This window comes from Furipterus horrens, unplaced genomic scaffold (genome assembly GCF_987537825.1).
Source record: "Furipterus horrens unplaced genomic scaffold, mFurHor1.1.pri manual_scaffold_2, whole genome shotgun sequence".
NCBI classification, from domain to species: domain Eukaryota; kingdom Metazoa; phylum Chordata; class Mammalia; order Chiroptera; family Furipteridae; genus Furipterus; species Furipterus horrens.
Window position 1 is genome coordinate 95,872,602 of NW_028327172.1, and position 18,387 is coordinate 95,890,988.

The following is an 18,387-nucleotide window of genomic DNA, read 5'->3' on the forward strand; positions in this document are numbered from 1 at the left end:
GGACAGTTTATAAAGGGACCAACAGGGAGATATGTCTTCAGGTAGTGTCCTAATGTTACCTTTTGTTTCCTTTTCATAATCAAAGGTCTAGAAATAGTTGGTCTACACTGGTCTCCATTTCATAATCTCCTACTTCCTCCTCCACCTGCTATACTTGGTGTTCACTTGTTATCATGCATGTAAAACTGCTCTTGCAAAAGAAAACTTTCTAGGCCTTACCTTACTCTCTGCATTCATTCATTCAAAAGTTTCTTGACTGCCTACAATATGTACTTGGGGAGATACAGCAGTTTACCACCCACAAAATTTACACAAAGTAACATTTAATGTATTTCACCAGTCTTTCTTCAAAATTTTCATTCCCCTGGACCTCTGGTTTCTCTGCAAGTTCTTCCTCAGACAACTCTGTCAGGTTTGGTACCCTATCTGGAGATACAAAGGTCACTATCTCAGGGAATTTTCAGTTAAAAGACAAAAATTAAAATAATTACAACATGATGTGATAGTTTCTGTAATGAAGATAAGAATAAAGTGCACTGAGGACCCCAAATCTACCTGGGTAAGTTCAGAGGCTTCTTGGGGATGGCAATGTTTCAACGAGAATTGCAGACATATAGGAAGTGAGTTGGCAAATGGAGAAAAATATTACAGGCAAAATGTTGGCACATCAAAGCCATAAAGTCCTGAGAAGAACTATAATTACTTCCTATCAATCTTATTTCTAAACATATATATTTAGGTGACTACCCACCCACCCCTCAAATGGAACTGTCTCACTCTTTCTATCTTTAGAGGAAAAAGACTAGAAAAAATATATTTATATGTTCCCTGTAGTTTAACGTGGTTGGTGAGATCAATGATTATTTTATCCCTGTAATTTCTTACAATATGTTAAAATCTCATAAAGGCAAAAAAAAAAAAAAAAAAAAATTAAAGCACTTAACTATTTCTGAGGCTTAAATATAAGTGGGAAATAACAGAAACTGAGAGGAGCAAACAGGAGGAGCTGGGTGACAGAGAGCCATAGTACAAGAGTTTAGATTCTATTTCATACATAGCAGAAAAATTAAAAAATCGGGGCAGGGTAGTGACATGACAACATATACATGGCAGAAAATTAGTGGGGTAGAAGATGAATAGCATGAGAGGAGCCATAAGACAAGTACAAAATTTTCTGCCAAGGTTCAAGTAAGCTGTGATAAACGTGTGAATTCAACTAGTAACAATGGACAAGAAAATAAATGAGTGACTAGAAGGTAGCAACAGTAGGATATGGTTGTTAGATAAGGGTGAGAGAAAACAAGGATTCATCACTTTCAAATAAGACAGAGAAGAATAAAGTCATGGGACAAAATTATAACTTTATTTTAAAAATGTGAACTGTGAAATACCTCTGTGAATCTAGGGAAGATGCTGATCACTAAGTTAAGAAACAGGGTTCTGGATTTCAGGAGATATACATCAGGGCTAGAGATACAGACCCGAGAGCTGTCACTATATAGTTGGCAATTGAAATTAAGAAAATGAATGTGATTGCAAAGAACAGAAAAGTTACAAAGCGAGGAGAGCTGAAAGCAAACTTGGAAGAAGTGAAGACGCAGGAGGGATGGCATCCAGGGCACAAGAGGGTGTATGCATTACCCTAAAGAGAGGTGCAGGGGCTTTTTGCTAAGTCAGGGCATGGGGTAAGAAACTAAGAGCATTCATGCCTAACAGCCTATGTTTCTTCTGAAATAGGAAGTAAGGACTATCACTGTGAGAGAAGATGGGGCTGAGGAAGGTGCAAGAGGATTACAAAGCAATGCCGAGGGCCGAGCAGGTAACAACACCCTAACTTATAAAGGCACAATTGTAACACTTATTTCACTTTAAACTACCTGTTAATATCAGTCTTCCCTGATGGGTTCGAGGCTCCAAGAAGACAGGGCCTTGGTGTGTCTTATTCATTTATAGGACCTAAAAATGCTTGGCAAAAAGTCAATGCTCAAATATTACTCTTTAACTATATTTAAACTGTATGACATTTTCCCCTGACATTACTCAGAAGCCCAGGAAAGAGTCTGACAGATCAGTGATTATGCAGATTTCCTTTTAATAAAAATTACTGTGGATAATCTAGTGATAACACTTTTCAAGTCATATAAGTATATACAAACCAACTTAAAGCCAAATATAAAATATCTCATGCTCCTGGCTCTAATATGAAAGTCTGTCTGGAAAAAGTCCAGCCAGCCATTGTTAATATAACGAGAACGGTTTGCACAATATCGATATCGATGTAACCTGGCAGCCAAGGAGAGTAGACTGGAATGCACATGCATGAACAATGACAACTTTACTGTACTAGTCAGTGGAGGCAGTAGATGCTGTTGAGTTAGCATGTGGACTGTGTGGCAGTCACATTCAAAATGACTGAGTGAGTAGAGCAATGAACCTGCATCAAATTTTGCATTAAGCTTGAACACTCCTTCACGAAAACAATTCGGATGATTCAGAAGGCTTTCAGGGATGATACAAAGAATGCAGTGCAAATAAAAGTGTGGCACAGATGCTTAAAAGATGGTCGAGAAGTCGTTGAAAGTGACCCATGTTCTGGAAGATCTTCAACAAGCACAACACCTGAGAATGTTGAGCATGTTCAGGCTGCAATCAACAAAGATCAGCAACTGACAGTGTAAGAACGAGAAGCTAATCTAGGGATTCCAAAAACTACTGTCTGAGATTTTGATGCAGGATCTTGGCATGAAAGGTGCCATAGCAAAATTCGTTCTGTGGCTTCTGCTACCGGAGCAGAAGAAATATTGTGCTGCAGCTGCTAATGACTTTACTCAAGCCACTACAAATGACCCAGATTTTCTCAAAAAAGTCATAATCGGAGATGAATTGTGGGTCTACGGGTACACTCCAAGAAACAAATGCCCAATGGAAGTTACTTGGTTCTCAATGCCCATGCCCGAAGAAAAAACTTTGTTTTTTGATTGGGAAGGTATTGTCCACCACAAGTACACCCCTCCAGGCCAAACAATTAATAAGGAGTACTACCTCAATGTTCTTCATGGGATGAGAAACGCAATAAGAGGAAAAGAGCCACAGCCCTGGGCAGCTGGTGATTGGCAGCTTCATCAAGGCAACAAGCTAGCTCAAGCATCACGTCTGCAGAGCTTTCTGGCAAAACATCAAATCACTCAGGTGACTCAGCCCCGCCCCAGCCCAGATTTGGCACCCTGCGACTTCTGGCTTTTTCAAAAACTAAAATCACTTATGAAAGGAAAGGGATTTCAGACCATCAATGAGATTCAGGAAAATACAACAGGGTTGCTGATGGCGACTGGGAGAACTGTCTGAGATCCCAAGGTGCCTAATTTGAAGGGGACTGAGGCATCATTGTCCTATGTACAATGCTTCTAGTATCTTGTACTTTCTTCAGTAAGTGTCTCTTTTTTACATATGTGGCTGGATACTTTCAGGACAGACCTCGTACACTATGAACCAAAATTAATTTACACATACAAGTGAATACAAATACAGGCACTGAAATAATACTCAATATAATCCAAATGTTGATTACTATTATAAATTATTAGCACAAAGGAACAAAATTAATTTAAAAAATCTTGTAGAAATGTTGAAATCACTGAAATTACCTCCCATGGGTTCTCAGATGCCCACTCAAAATTACTGAATTAACCCATTGGTTTACAGAGCAGGTGCAGAGGGGTGGGGGTGCACCAAGAAGTGGAGCTGACAAAAGTCAACAACAAAGAGGACAAAGTGAAAGGACTAGAGACCACACTGGGCAGGCAGGGGAGAGAAAGGGGCTCATGTGTTGATGAGGGAAACAGCAGGGAAGTACACCAGAGCCTTTAAAATGTTACAGATAGGCAGTCTTGAGTAACATCTAAGTGAGGCTAGAGTTAAAGATACCTGTTTGAGCCCGGCGTTCTTCCCAAAAGCGAAGTCTGAGACAAGAACAGGAGTCCAGTCAAGCAGTGTATTCAGAAGATGACCCAGGAAAGAGGTACTGAAGAGAGTGAACAAAAAAAAAAGAGAAAAATCCAACCCCAAGATACCTCATTTATTGTAGTGGGTGCCTGGGGGCTTGATCTTGCTGGGAAGTTTTGAGTAGTGTATAAAAAGTCTTTCCACAGGAAGTCAAATAGAAATGCATTTTATCAACTCCAGTCCCCACTGGTAAATCTGTCCCAAGAGACATGTACTCCCCCAGACTTCCAAGAACTACAGTGGATTTGCCCAGAAGACTGCTGCAGAAGGCCACAGACAAGAGAACTTGTTAGAGAAGCCCCAGGGGTTGAAAAAAGAGAGGCATATGAGGCAATATGCAGTCAGCCAGCAGTGAGTCAGTCACAGAACTATTCCCAGCAACAGTGGTTGGAATCAGAGGGGAGGCCAAGAGGATGTGAGGACAGTAGAAGTTTCTAGTACTGTACCCAGAGGCCACTAGAGTTGATCGGGTCAAGAAAACTGCTAGAAAAGAATATGAGAAATATCACCTGCATAAACTCTTAAGTCCCCCTAATGATGAGAACAATTGGGGAGCTGACTTAAACTGGGTGATTCATATATAGACACATATACATATATTAAATATAAACAACCTTTGCTTAAAAGATCTAGTATTTAAAACATATATAGAACCCTCACCCATATATCTACAGATGTGTACAGTTGAGTTGCCTTATGAATTATCATCTAGAAGTCATTTCTTTGTGTCCCCTCTATCTAGAATCAGTACCTTAATATTTAGTAAATGGAGAAACTACAGATAAAGCTAACTGGAGATATCTGAGGTCTCAAAAAACAAACAAACAAGGGCAAGCCCTGTGTTTTGCCCAGCACTGTATAATAATTCATGGCACAAAATTAAGACTATAGACCAGCAATTTTCAACCAGTGTGCTTTAAGACTTTTTAAAACATGCAATAACTGACTACTTAGTCAGGGGCACTGACCTCTTTTCCCTTAGATTGTCAAATTTAAGAAGTGACAACAGTCAACATGACAACAGTCATCTGGTATAAATGAATCAATATTATACCTATTTTTTTGACAGCTCTGCAAAAGATAAATATTTTTTAGTGTGCTACAGAATTTTAGTAATTAGTTTTATGTGTGCCATGAAATGAAAACGGTTGAAAATAGCTGGTGTATACTGTGGAGCCAGATGCCTGAATTCAAATCTCTCATCAACTACTAATTAAGTAGGTGATACTGGCAAAATATTTAATCTGCACCTCAGTTCCTTCTGCAGACAACAGTCCATACGTTACAGGGGTTATGTGAAGTTTAAGCTGATAAACTGAAAACAATTTATGGCACATTGTAAGCACTGCCTAAATACTAGTTGTTATTACTACTGATATACGCTATAACCGGAGCTCAACAATAACTGAATAAAAAAGTAATTATGTTTGAATGTTGAGCTTTTTTCAATCATAATTATAACCAGAAAACTTTGGATTGATCTATCTTAAGGGAGACACAAGATATGCAAGACAGAATAAGGTATACTGCTGGTTAAAAATAACTGCAAAAAATACTGTTGATTATTATTGCCACTCAAATAGTACTTATTCTGATACAATATTACAACCTTATTATAGTGCATAATAATAAAGTTTAATCATGCTAATTAGTACATTAAAATACTAATTATTATATTAACAAGTATAATCAGATACTTATTTTAAGTTCCACACATAAGTAGGATTATTCTACTTAACATGCTTTCTAACAATTAGATTCCTAACAATTTGTATGTAAAATAATAAAAGCAGCAAAACCTTGGTATTTTGCATGACTAGATTAGACAAAGTACAGGTATTTCTGAATGTTAATATCACAGACCACCTTAAAAAAAAAACAGGTGTGAATAATATACCTAATACAAATACAAATTAAAAAGAATGATTTGAGGCTTCTTCTCTCATGGGGAAGCAAACACAGAAGAGGCTAAAAATAATAAGGACACTGCCCTAAAAAAAAAAATCTAACTAGTAGAAATGTGAATCAGAATGCTATGCACTATTTGATTTCATCCAGGGACTGCTGCCCAATAAGGACTACTAAAATAGGAAGATCTATTTGTTCATTAGAGGGCCAGATTAGGCATATACCAGGCACAGACAAGAATAACACAATAAGCTGAGTTTTTAACAAAAAGTAACATCCTTTTTATTTCAACACCTTCAAATGACCATAATAATGACAATAACAATAAAAATAATAACAGCTAAGTATTTCCTCCAAGTGAGGTTGCAATGACATTGTCTTTGTTTTACAGACGAGGAACCAAACCAAAGAAAGGTTAAAAAATTTCTCCAAAGTTACACAGGTGAAATTGAAACCAGACCATCTGAATCCAGAAGCTATGACCTGACCTTTTCCTTCATTAAACTGTAATTTTTTGAAGGCCTACTTATAGTCACAACTTTAAAAGGAAAGAAAACATCCTAGGTGTTAAAACTGTCTCAAAGCACAGAAATGAATTTATTTGTTAGGCCCTCAAACTGAATGGAAGCCAACAAGTCATTTTAGTTATTAAATCTCATGAGTACACCCACAGATTTTATGTCTCATTCATACAAAAGCATCTCACCCTAACATCATATTTTAGCATATTCAATTTTATCTAAGGGGTCAGAATACATCCTTTAACAATAAATAATCTTAAACACCTTCCCCAAGTAATCTCATTTCTGTGGTTAACAGCCACAAATATGTGCACTTGTTCCCAATGTCAAAAATTGTACCTAATTGTTTTCATCTCCATTCATCTCTATGGCTTTATGTTCTATACAAACTTTTAAATACACACTCATTATTTATTGTTTTTAACAATGTCACTAATAACTCATTTGGGATTTCCTTTAACACGGATAAAAATCTTTTAAAACTTTATGTGCACTACATTTGTGGAAATTAAACAATTACACTTCTGGGAAAATTACTTTAGAAAAATGTAGTGAGTTACATTTGTTTCAAGTTTTAAAATGAGGTGCCCAAAAGCCAACTAGTACAAAAAGGAGTCATCCCTGAAAAATTTCTGCCTTAAAATCTTTGCACAGGGTACATTTTTTATTCAATTAAATTTAAGTCAACAAATATTTATTGCATGTCTACCATGTGCTAGACCTACAGGGGTGGACAAAAGTTGGTTTACAGTGGTTCATATGGGAAAAAATTTAATATAAGAATAAACTGTTTCACATACTCACAACTGTAAACCTATTTTTGCCCCATCCTGTACGTAACAAATCTGGGATACAAACCCAGGCCTGATACAAATGCCCTAGCCTTCAATATAAGTAGGTTTCCAATGAGTAAAGTTGTTTGGGAAGCTGTGTTGCTAACTCATCCTTGAATGCTATTCTCTGAGCTGGGAGTATAACAGGAACTCCCTTAGCCAGAGTATAGGTAGCCAGGGGCACTCCTGGCATTAATCTGTGACTCAACTATCATTTTTCAGGTGCAATTGTTCATTTCCCTTACTTTGTGGAAGATGCCTCTGTTCTATTTATCTGCTGTTACATAATAAACTGCTCTATAATTTAGCAGCTTAAAAAACATGTGTTATATTCTGTAGTTTCAGGAGTCTAGAAGCATATTAGCTGGGTGGTTCTGGCCCCCAGGGTCTGTTCCAGATTGCAGTCATCTGAGGGCCTGATGGGCCTGCTTTCACCCCACTTCACCCCACACAGAAAGCAGTTGGATGGGAGAGCACAAATGGAAGGAACTCTGAGAATTCTGTCTATCTATATCACCAAATGTGAGGGTGAGGGCTGGGGGTGAATTCATCCAGGGCAAGAGCACTTTTCCCATTATAGAAAGAACAAGGAAAACTCAAACTTGTTTTTTTCTCTTTGGCAGGAAATGGTGTGTGGTATGGTGTTAATAGCCCAAATAATAAGTTAGAATTAATAATTAACAAAAACTTATGAAAAAGTATGAAGAAGGAAGGAAAAAAATAGCAAACAGGAAATAGAAGGGGCTAAGTATTCCAAGGCAAAGATGCGACTAACACCTCATCTGAAGTACTTTTCCACCCACTGTAAATATACAGAACAGTGCCCTGAACTAGAAAACTTACTAAAATTCACTATAACCATCCACGAGAAAAAAGGCTTTTTATGAGCAGACCTCTTCTTACCCAGATCAGCAAGATCAGCCTGAGACGAATGAGCTGCAGAAATAAAGGTTTGGCAGCTCCAAAGCTATAGGTTCCCAAAACAATGTGAAAACCTGAGAACAGCTCCTAACAGGACTTGACATATACTTTAAGAAAATTACAGAATAACAGACTGAAGACAAAATACCCACCTTCTCCAGGAAAATGAGCATATGGAAGATCAATCATCATCACCAAGTCCACAAATGCAAGAAAAAGATAAAGATTGGATATACTGTATATTGGAAAATAAAAAGCCTTCGAAATAAGAAAATTGAAAGTGGGGGGAAGGAAGGGCATGAAACTTAACTAGGAAAACTCTGCCAAGAAAAAAAGTGAAAGAAAGTGAAGAATCTTCTCTGAAACTACAAGAAAATCTAGATGAATTCATATGCTCTTCAAGGAATTTAGGAAGTCTCAAAAAGATACTACAGTGATTAAAAACAGTAAGACCACAGAATTAGGGGGAAAGTTGTACAGAGAAGGAAATTTATGTTGAAGTCCTGTATAGAACTTGTAAACACAAGGAACAGAATCAACATGACAGGAAGAGCAGGCTTAAGAAAAGCCACACAGAATTCAAAATAATACAAAGCAATTAAGATACATTTTGATACTATCGATGGTGATCTAATAAATAGATTGCTGGTATAACCACCAGTCCCAGTTAAAGGAGTCTTATCTAAGAAAAAAAACAAAACAAAACATTAAATTAAAAAATATATATTGGTGAAGGGGCACAAAGTAAACTACAAGACTGCAGAAATAGAGGCAGAAAAATAAATACTTGAAACAACGCTGTAAGTCACTTCATTAAGGGCTGATCCCAGATGAGCATGAAAAGTTGCCTGAACTTAATTCTTCCCAGCTCCTCCTTCCACTCAAAAGTAAGACATTACCAAGCAATTGATAACTCTTCAAACCAGCTTAGTGAGCTGCCCCTTCCTCACGCCTTGAGTGGAAAAAAAAAAAGTTAGTAATCATTTCTGTTGGGAAATTTTACTTTGAAGCAAGTTTACAAAAATAATTGTAAATGGATCTAGCCAAAAGAAATTATCCGTCCTGATAAGTGGTATCAATAAGCACTTGAAAGCAAGGTTTCTTCCACATAAATTCAATTAAGAAGAATTGTAAGCCATGTTCCAAAATTGTGTAATTTTATTCACCCTTTAGGTAAATCACTCCAAAATTCTTACTTGATCAAAACTTTAATAAGTGTTGACTCAGAGGCGGATTTAATGGCGGACGCACCGGGCGCGGACCCTGGGCCCCGACTTCTGAAGGGCCCCACGAAACCCCAACTTTACACTTTTTTCTAATGACACCAAGTTTGATTTCATTACTATGCTGCATAAAATATGGTTCACATTTATTTTTATTTTCCGTGTCTCTCTTTTTTATAAGGGCCCCAAAATTTTTTTCTGCGCCCAGGGCCTCAACCGACCTTAATCCACCTCTGTTGACTATATCATTTGTTACATCTCTCTGCCCTGCTGTGGAAAAGAACAAGCAGTGCTGGCTATGATTTAAATGTATAACAAATGTTTTTAAACCTAACAAAACATAAGGAGAAATCACTTACTCATTTTACTCAAGTAGCACTAAGCTGGGAATAACATCAACCTCAGAATTGTTGTAAGAATAAAATGTGACCACGAATGTGAACACTCTTAGCAACAAGGATCTGTAGAGTGATGTACAGATCACAGTTTACCTGATTACTGAATTTTTTTTTAGTTTCCAACTCATTCAATGGTCACAGGCTTCTAAACATAATAACCTGAGTGACTATTTAACAAATGGTTCTCAATCTTTTAAGACCCATGTTTCCTTAATAAGTAGAAATCCATCTCCTGTTGTGCTTTTTGTTGTGTTTTCCTAACATAATATAGTATTAAATGCACTTTTTCAAACTATAACCTCCTCCTCCAATAATCATATATGACCCATTACCACCCCTTTTAAGAAGTACTAAAATCATAATATGACATAAATCATCCACAAACTATAAAATACTGGAGAGCTAATAAACTACTATTCCTAAGTGCACAGAATATTAAAGTGAAATTATGTACATATTCATTCAATAAACATAGACACTGACATGCAACTTGCATACTTCAAATAGTACATTCTCAACAAGTTTTTCATACAAATACTTTCCTCATCACTCCAATGCAACTACATTCCCTACAATGAGATTAAATACTAGTTTTTCTTCTGCCTTTCTGGCTTTTTTGGGGGAGGGTATACTTAGCTTCTTTAGTTCTTCATCTCTTCACCAACCACAATAAGCAGAATTAACTACTCCTTTCTTTGTGGTCCCAAAACACCTTCTTCATAGTGCTCAGCACAGTAAATGACAAACTTTCAGTGATGCTCCATAATAAAGTGTTGTTTTTAATTCTATTAAAAAACTTCTATTGTAACTAATTGTATGTCTGTGGACCTCACCAGACTAGAGCTGGAGGGAAAGATCCAGGTCTTCAATTTTAAAAGTAGTTAAACAATATTTGCTAAATCAGACTGAATTTTGCTTTCTAACTAAACTGTCCCTTGAATAAGTGACCCATCTGATATCCATACCTTTGCTCTTACCATTGCAAGCTCCTCTACAAAGCCTTCCAAAACCACTTACTCCTCTGCTGATCCTTTTCTCAAAGTCTATTAGAGCATATTACTTGGTATGGTACATTGTGTAAAATATTCTTTGGTACTTGCTGTTTCCCTAGATTGAATACAACTTGTCTCAATTCCACAGTATTTTCAACAGCAAGGTCTATGTCAAGTTCTTGCTCTATACCAACTCAAGCACAGCATTTTTCAGGTAACTGGAATTCAATATACAGATAAGATTAAAACATAATGTACAACAGAGCTGCATCCTGACAAAGAGCTAACAGTAACAGATTTGTCTAGTCAGCACTGGTAGGTTTTCCCACCTCTGGTGATGATACACGAAAATGGTTGTTCCTGGGAGAAAGAAGAGCTGCACTCTTCAGTGCTCAGGCCAAGCAGCAGCCACCCTTCAGCTCACAGAAGGAGGGAAAGGTAGAGACTACTTTATGGTGTAGATGCAGAATGCAAAGCCTTAGAAGGTGAAGTATTTGGCAGAGCCTGCACTGAAACTCAGGTTTACCACCTCCCAACCAAGAAACCTTTACTGCATCAAACTGCCTCTTTAATAGTCTCAAAAAACTACTAAGTCTGTCTTTACCTCATTCATGCCAATCAAAGGCAAAACCCACAAATACCCAAGTCACTCACTAAACTGTCACACAAAGGAATTAGAAATTGGGTAGGGAAATGCTTTTCTAGACTCCTTTCCATCTACTCAGACCTTGACTGCTAATTGTTCCCAGTTCCTCCTTGGTCCCTTTTCACTCCATTCTTTGGTATTTTCATCTGCAGCCTACTGCTTCAACTATCACTAAGAATTCTTAAATCTAAATATTCCAAACAGACTTCTTTTTTTTTGAGCTCCCACTCTGCACTCTAGACATCTCTACCTTTGTATGCCCCATACTCACCTTACAAAACAAAACAAAACTCAGCATTATAAATTCATCATTTGTGAAAAGATCCAGTCAAGACAGTATCGTAGGCAGCCATGATTCACCACTTCACACAACCACATCAAAATTACAACTATAGAACAACCATCAGCCAGAACCATAAAAAATCAAATTGAATGGAGGTCTGACAACTACATAATTAAAGAAATCATATCCATTAAGATGGAGCTGGCGAGCAGGTGCCATATCTGAGACTCCACCAACCTGGCTAACATGGTTTGACCTGCCGTGGAGGTCCCCAGATACTCTGCCCAACCCAACTTATGGGTCCACCCAAGCTGCTTTTCCATATGAATGGCTGGTCTTGGCTTATGCTTCACAACTTCCTAAATCCTTTCAAACAAGCAACAGCTGGCTTAGTGAGCACCAGGCCTGGCACTAGCAGCAACCAGCTTAGATTCACAGCATGGCTTTGCCTGGGAAACTCCAAAGCCCAGCACAAGTAGCAGTCATCTCAGATCACTTTATAGCTCAAGCAGGGTGCCCCAGGCAAAACACAGGTAGAGGCTGACCTTGGCCTGCACCCCCTGGGAAACCCCAGGGCCAGTGCACCAAGTGGACAGCTACAGACCATGTCAAGAGCACCACCACCCTGCACCTGCACAGGCTGGTGGTCAATGGTCACAGCCAGTCCTTGCAGCAGACTGGTCTGGATAAATTCCTCCCACTGATCTGCCAACAACAACCACCAAGGCTCAACTACAAGAGGAGGGTGTACTCAGCACACACGAAGGACCACACCTCGAGTACCCAGCTTGGGTGACAGGGGAGGCTGTGCCACTGGACCCTAGAGGACACCTACTACATTGGGCCATACTACCAAGACTTAGAGTTAAAGCAGCTCTACCCAATACACAGAAACAAACACAGGGAGGCTGCCAAATTGAGAAGGCAAAGAAAAATGGGCCAAATGAAAAATCAGAACAAAACACCAGAAAAAGAACTAAGCAAAACAGAGATAGCCAGCCTATCAGATTCAGAGTTCAAAACACTGGTAACCACAAAACAAAGGAAGATGTGAAGGTTATACAAAGTGAAATAAAGAAAAATACACAGGGAACCAACAGTGATGGGAAGGAAGCCGGGATTCAAATCAACGACTTGGAACAAAAACAAGAAATTAACATTCACTCGGAACAGAAAGAAGAAAAAATAATTGAAGAAAAATGAGAGGATTAGGAACCTCTGGGACAACTTTAAATGTACCAACATCTGAATCATAGGGTGTCAAAAGAAGAGGAATAACAAGAAACTGAACACTTACTTGAAAAAATAATGAAAGAAAACTTCCCTAATTTGGCAAAGGAAACAGACATACAAGTCCAGGAAGCACAGAGTCCCAAATAAGACCACATCAACATACATCATAATTAAAATGCCAAAGGTTAAAGATAAAGAGAGAATCTTAAAAGCAGCAAGAGAAAAGCAGAGTTACCTACAAAGAAGTTCCCATAAGACTATCAGCTGATTTCTCAAAAGAAACTGCAAGCAAGAAGGGGCTGGCAAGAAGTATTCAAAGTGATGAAAAGCAAGGACCTGCAACCAAGAGTACTCTACCCAGCAAACCTGTCACTTAGAATGGAAGGGCAGATAAAGTGCTTCCCAAAGTAAAGCTAAAGGAATTCATCATCCCCAAGCCATTATGACATGAAACATTAAAGGAACTTATTTAAGAAAAAGAAGATCAAAACCATGAACATTAAAATGACAACAAGCTCACAACTATCAACAACTAAATCTAAAAAACAAAAACAAACTAAGCAAACAACCAGAACAAGAATAGAATCATAGGTATGGGGATCATTTGGAGGGTTATCAGCTGGGAAAGTGAAGGGGGAGAAAGGAGAAAATGGAACAGGGATAGGGATAAGTAATTGGTAGAAACAAAATATACAGGGGGAAGTTAAGAATACTGTACTATAGGAAAGAGTGAAGCCAAACAGCTTACATGCAGGACCCATAGACATGAACTGAGGAGTTGGGGGGAATGCTTGAAGGGGGGTACCAGGCGGAGGGGGGCAAAGGGAAGAAACTGGGACAACTCTAACAGCATAACCAATAAAATATACTAAATAAATAAATAAAATAAAAATAAAAAAATAAATTCATCATTTCCCCTCCCTCAGTCAACCAGCACCACCCCCTTGTGGTTATACTGCCTACCCTTGTGAACACACTGACTAACCAGAAACCCGTGTCACTTGGATTTCTCTCACCTCTCTTACCTCAGACACCAAGTTTTATCAAATCTCCCACCTAAATATAGTAGTTCTTGTACCTCCAACCAAATCATCTCCTATGCATACCAATGATCTCTGAAGCTTTTTGATCACTCACCTTAGTAAAAAAAATTTTGAGCATATATGCACCCAAAATATATGCAAGTTAACTTATTAATTAAAATACATGTATGTCTACAACAATATAGTAAGATATCATAAATCATAATAAAAATTGTATTCCTACACTCCACTGAGTCAATTACACATCCCTGGGGTTCAGGAATCTACATTTTGAAACTGTATAATGGCATTGGTTCTATAGTAAGAAATAAATGTGTGTGTGTGTGTGTATGGTTATTTGAAGCCGTTTCTTTTTACTCACACACAGATACTTCATGATGAGATGACACACGAATTTTTTGTCATACTGCTAAATATAGTTAACGTTATCTTCTAAAGCCACAAACAAAAAATAAAATTTAACGGTAACTGACTGCCAAAAACCCACATTGTATTATTTTATTAATAAAACTTAACTTTGTAAAAGTCTTAGAATTAGCCATCTTTAAAAAGATGAGAAATTTACCAAGTACAGTATGGCTCCTTTTGCACACAGCTCCTGAAAAAGAGATACCACATTTTTTTCACTTACCTATTGAAATAGTATAAGGCTGCTAATGTTCTGGGTTTTATGGACTGCACCTTCTTTAACTGAGGTACATACTGTAGTATTTTCTCAGTTTTCTACATTTATATATACTGCTACTATTTAAGGACCTTGTAGACTAACCTACTCTTCCCTGCCTTTATCCCTGTCAATGCATCCTCCCTACCCCAAGCCTCCCACTTCTGCCACACCCCCAAGGCAAACAAAAATTCCAAAGTCAGAACAGAACTACTAATACAAGAGTTATTTACATATTTTCACATTATAATAATCCTCTAGGATTTTACCCACAACCTGACAGATCCTAACTTTCCAACAGTCCATGTAAATCCTCTCAGATAAATTCAGATTATACATTCAGAAATTTAAATTCTCAGAACTCAAAGTGCTGAAATTTTTAGCAGTTAAGATGTTTCATCTCATCACTCTAGCAGTGAAGACCAAATATTAAAGAAAACGTTTCTTCAGATAAAATATTATATTATTTCCCCATGCTATGAGCCACAATTTATTTGGCAAGAAGTCAAACAATAAAGCTATTAAGTGGCAAGCATTCCATGAAAATCAGCCACGTTAAACTATTTGATTAATTTTCATTTTATGACATGACCACATATCTGTCCACAGTCACTCCTAGAGTTGGTAATTTATGACACTAATATAGAACTACATATCCATTCAGTGATGGTAAATTGGGGCAGATTTTAATTAGTGACCAAAAAGTTAAGAAAGCTTGTTAAAATTATAAATCCAGTTATTTTCAATATTGCTGATTCTATACTTTTCATGTTAAGAAAGTTGAGGGAGAATAGAAAACAATCAGTATAGAACTTAATATTCTTTTTAAAAGAATCAACATTTTAAAAACTTAAAACTTTAGGTCTGTGAAGTCAACATATGACTTAGTTTATTTGCTTTCCATTTACAGTAGTATTAACCACATCCCATCTTTTAAACTAGCATTCTAATAACATCTTCTATTTTATACTGAATTTTAGGATAAGTAAAATGGCTTTCTCCTTAAATGCTGTAACCAAAATACTGCTATTTCATCTGTTGTCTCTTCATGTCTTCATCATCTTCATTCATTCATTTAATATTGATGAACCAAAATTACTTGAAAATATGAACATTATAGTGGGACTCTCAGTTGAGTCTTATCCTCTCTTGTCCCCTGTAGTCCACAAATGTAGACTAGGTAACTTCCAACTAAAACTCTTTAATCATTCCTAAAAGAGGTCAATTGTACAACATATAGTAAGAGTAAAGGTTGTATGTAGTTTAAGAAAGATACCTGATCAAAATTCATTTAGCGTGTATTTCACTACTATCAAAACAGTCAAAACCAACACCTCAGCAATTCTACGCACCTAAATATCTTATGTGAAATGCAGACTGAAAGAAAACTTACCAGAGAGTTTATCAATTACATTCTGAGTTTTAAAAATCTTTTTGATATACCAAGAAGGAATAAAAAGGAGCAAACTTTTGAGCATCTACTCCAAGTGTTTTACATTTGATTTTCATAACTACACTGTAGGTACTGAAGGTAACCTGGGATTCAAACATGGACTCTGGAGCTAGACCCCATGGTTTCTCCACTTACTAGCTGGATGACCACATGCAAATTACTTATGCTCCCTGTGCCTCAGTTTCTTCATTTGTAAAATGGGGATAAACAACATCTACCTCATTAGATCGGTCCCAGGAGAAAATGATACAATACATATAAAGTGCACAGAGCTAAGATGTGTTATATAATAACAGTCGTTATCATAATTGTTACTTTTATTACTAGTATAGGTATCCCTATTCCCATTTTAGAGATGAGGAAACAGAAGCTGAAGGGGGATCGTTTAATCAGTCATCACGCCAACTAGTACTAGGCTTTGGCTCAAAAGCAAAAATTTGATAAAATAAAAACTGCTTAAGCATTAAACACTGGTACAGTTTAAAGGTTGTACATTATGAAACCTAAAAAACCACACATAGTAAGTGGGGTTCAGGACCGTGTCGAACATTAAATTTTGCGGAGACCCAGAGGGGGCGCCCGGCGCTGGCCACTGGCCGTCGAGGCACCTGGCGCTGCAGTGCCGCTTTCCTACGTATTCATGGTCACGGAAAGCTGTGCGCCCACGCTGCGCCTTCTCCGGGCGCCCAACGCCGGTCGGGTCAAGCCCACACCACCCCGCCGCAGGCAGAAGGCTGCCACGACTCTGCACGTTGGAAGGAAGAACAATTCCCTTATCGTGGAAGCTAATTACCGAGCTCAACGTTGTGCTAAGGAAGAGCTGCCAGCCGCAGACCGGAGCCAAGACGCGGTCGGGACCGGTCAAAGTTCCAGCAACCGAGCGAGTCGCAAAGCGGCCTCCACTCGCTTCCTCACCCGAACGCACCACGTCAGCCGGAGGAACGCGCTCGACCCAGGGACCCTCGTTCACCGAAGCCCCGGCCATGCGTCAGGCGACGGTCACTCTGAGTGGCGGGTGTCTGAGTGCCCGGTGCGGCATCCTGGTACTCTTCAAGCAACCCCTCACCCGAAAGCGGACAGCGCCCAGGCCGGCAACGTTCCCCTCCCTTCGGTCCGCGGCAGGACTGTCTCTGCGCCCTCAGGCGGCCGGCGCCGAGGAAGCCGGGCCGGCGGGGAAGCTCCGGGAGGACACTGGCGGCCCGCACTTCCGCTCCCGCCTGGGCAACCACTCGGCCCTCAGTCCCGCACAAAAGTCCCTGCCCAGCTGCGGCGCACCAGAACCCGAGGCTGCCGCCCGCCCCAGGCATCTACCTTCTCCCGGCACCGTCCGACTCCCCGCGGTAGGGTCAGGCCTGCTGCTCCGCGGTTCCCGCTTCGCTTCTCCCGCGGGCTGGCGCGGCCTCCTAGTCTCGGGCGCGGCGGGCGGTGGCTCCTCCTTCTCAGTGGTGGAAGGCGGGGACTCGCGGCGCGGAGCCACCTCCCGGCAAGAAACAACCCCCGCGGCCCTGCCTCCTCGGCGCGCCCCACCCACTCCTCTGGCCGCTACCACCGCCAGCTCAGTCCGGAAACGCATTCCGCCCTGGCAGCGTCAGCCGCGCCCCTGGCGGGAAGAGGCGGGAAGAAAAGAGGCAGGAAGCCCGAGCCCGGGACAAAGAAGCCGGCCTGGTCCGAAGCAGCCCCTGGGCTGGGGAGGGGCCAGCTTGATGCCTCAGTTTCTTCTGCTAGGGGCAGAGGTGTTGAATAAGCTCGGAGCCTCCCGCCAGCCTTACAGCCCTCCCAGGAGAGGAGACAGGACTTTGCTTTCTCGCCGGTCTTAGGTTCTGCGTCCCCAGAGCCACCTTCCTATCTAATCAACCCTCCCTTTTGCCCAGGATTGTCCCGTGAGCCCCTTCAGTCCCGGGCACATCGAGATAGTCCCCCACCCTGCAGTGCTCCGTGGGCCCCCAATCGTTTTCCTTTTGGAAGAGAACTAGCTAAAACCAGTATTTTTCCGGAATGATAGTTTTCTTGACTTGTATTTGAAGGAGAAAACTTGGGAAGAGGGTCGGTACCAAGAAAGATGGAGATGAGGGAAGCTTTAGAGAAAAACTGCTGAGTTGGGGAGCTGATCTTATTAATCTGGTGGTCCGTTTAGGAGATGAGAAGGAAAAATTCCTTAAGAATATAGTTTCTATTTATCCTCACCTGTTTTTAGTAGGTGGAGATGGGTGCTGGAGAAGGATCATTTAAAAGGGAAGGGTAACATTCCTTATGAGACTGATGGGCAC

General features: G+C 39.7%; 1 protein-coding gene across 4 annotated transcripts in view; it reads right to left on the reverse strand.

Annotated features, from left to right (window-relative positions):
* ITGB1 (integrin subunit beta 1) overlaps nucleotides 1-17,582 on the reverse strand; it is a 59,602-nt gene extending 42,020 nt beyond the window's left edge. Inside the window, exons 1-2 of one of the 4 annotated variants that reach the window (XM_090266170.1) lie at nucleotides 17,432-17,579; nucleotides 14,569-14,601 (exon numbers count right to left, since the gene is read on the reverse strand). Coding sequence is in view for 1 of the 4 variants with exons in the window: in XM_090266168.1 (XP_090122294.1) it covers nucleotides 16,914-17,105 (192 nt within the window). In the remaining 3 variants the exon portion in view is untranslated. Of the gene's footprint in view, nucleotides 1-14,568; nucleotides 14,602-16,913; nucleotides 17,226-17,431 lie in introns of those variants that run through there. The other 3 variants (XM_090266167.1, XM_090266169.1, XM_090266168.1) reach the window with 3 other exon arrangements.
* Between the last annotated feature and the right edge of the window lie 805 nt (nucleotides 17,583-18,387).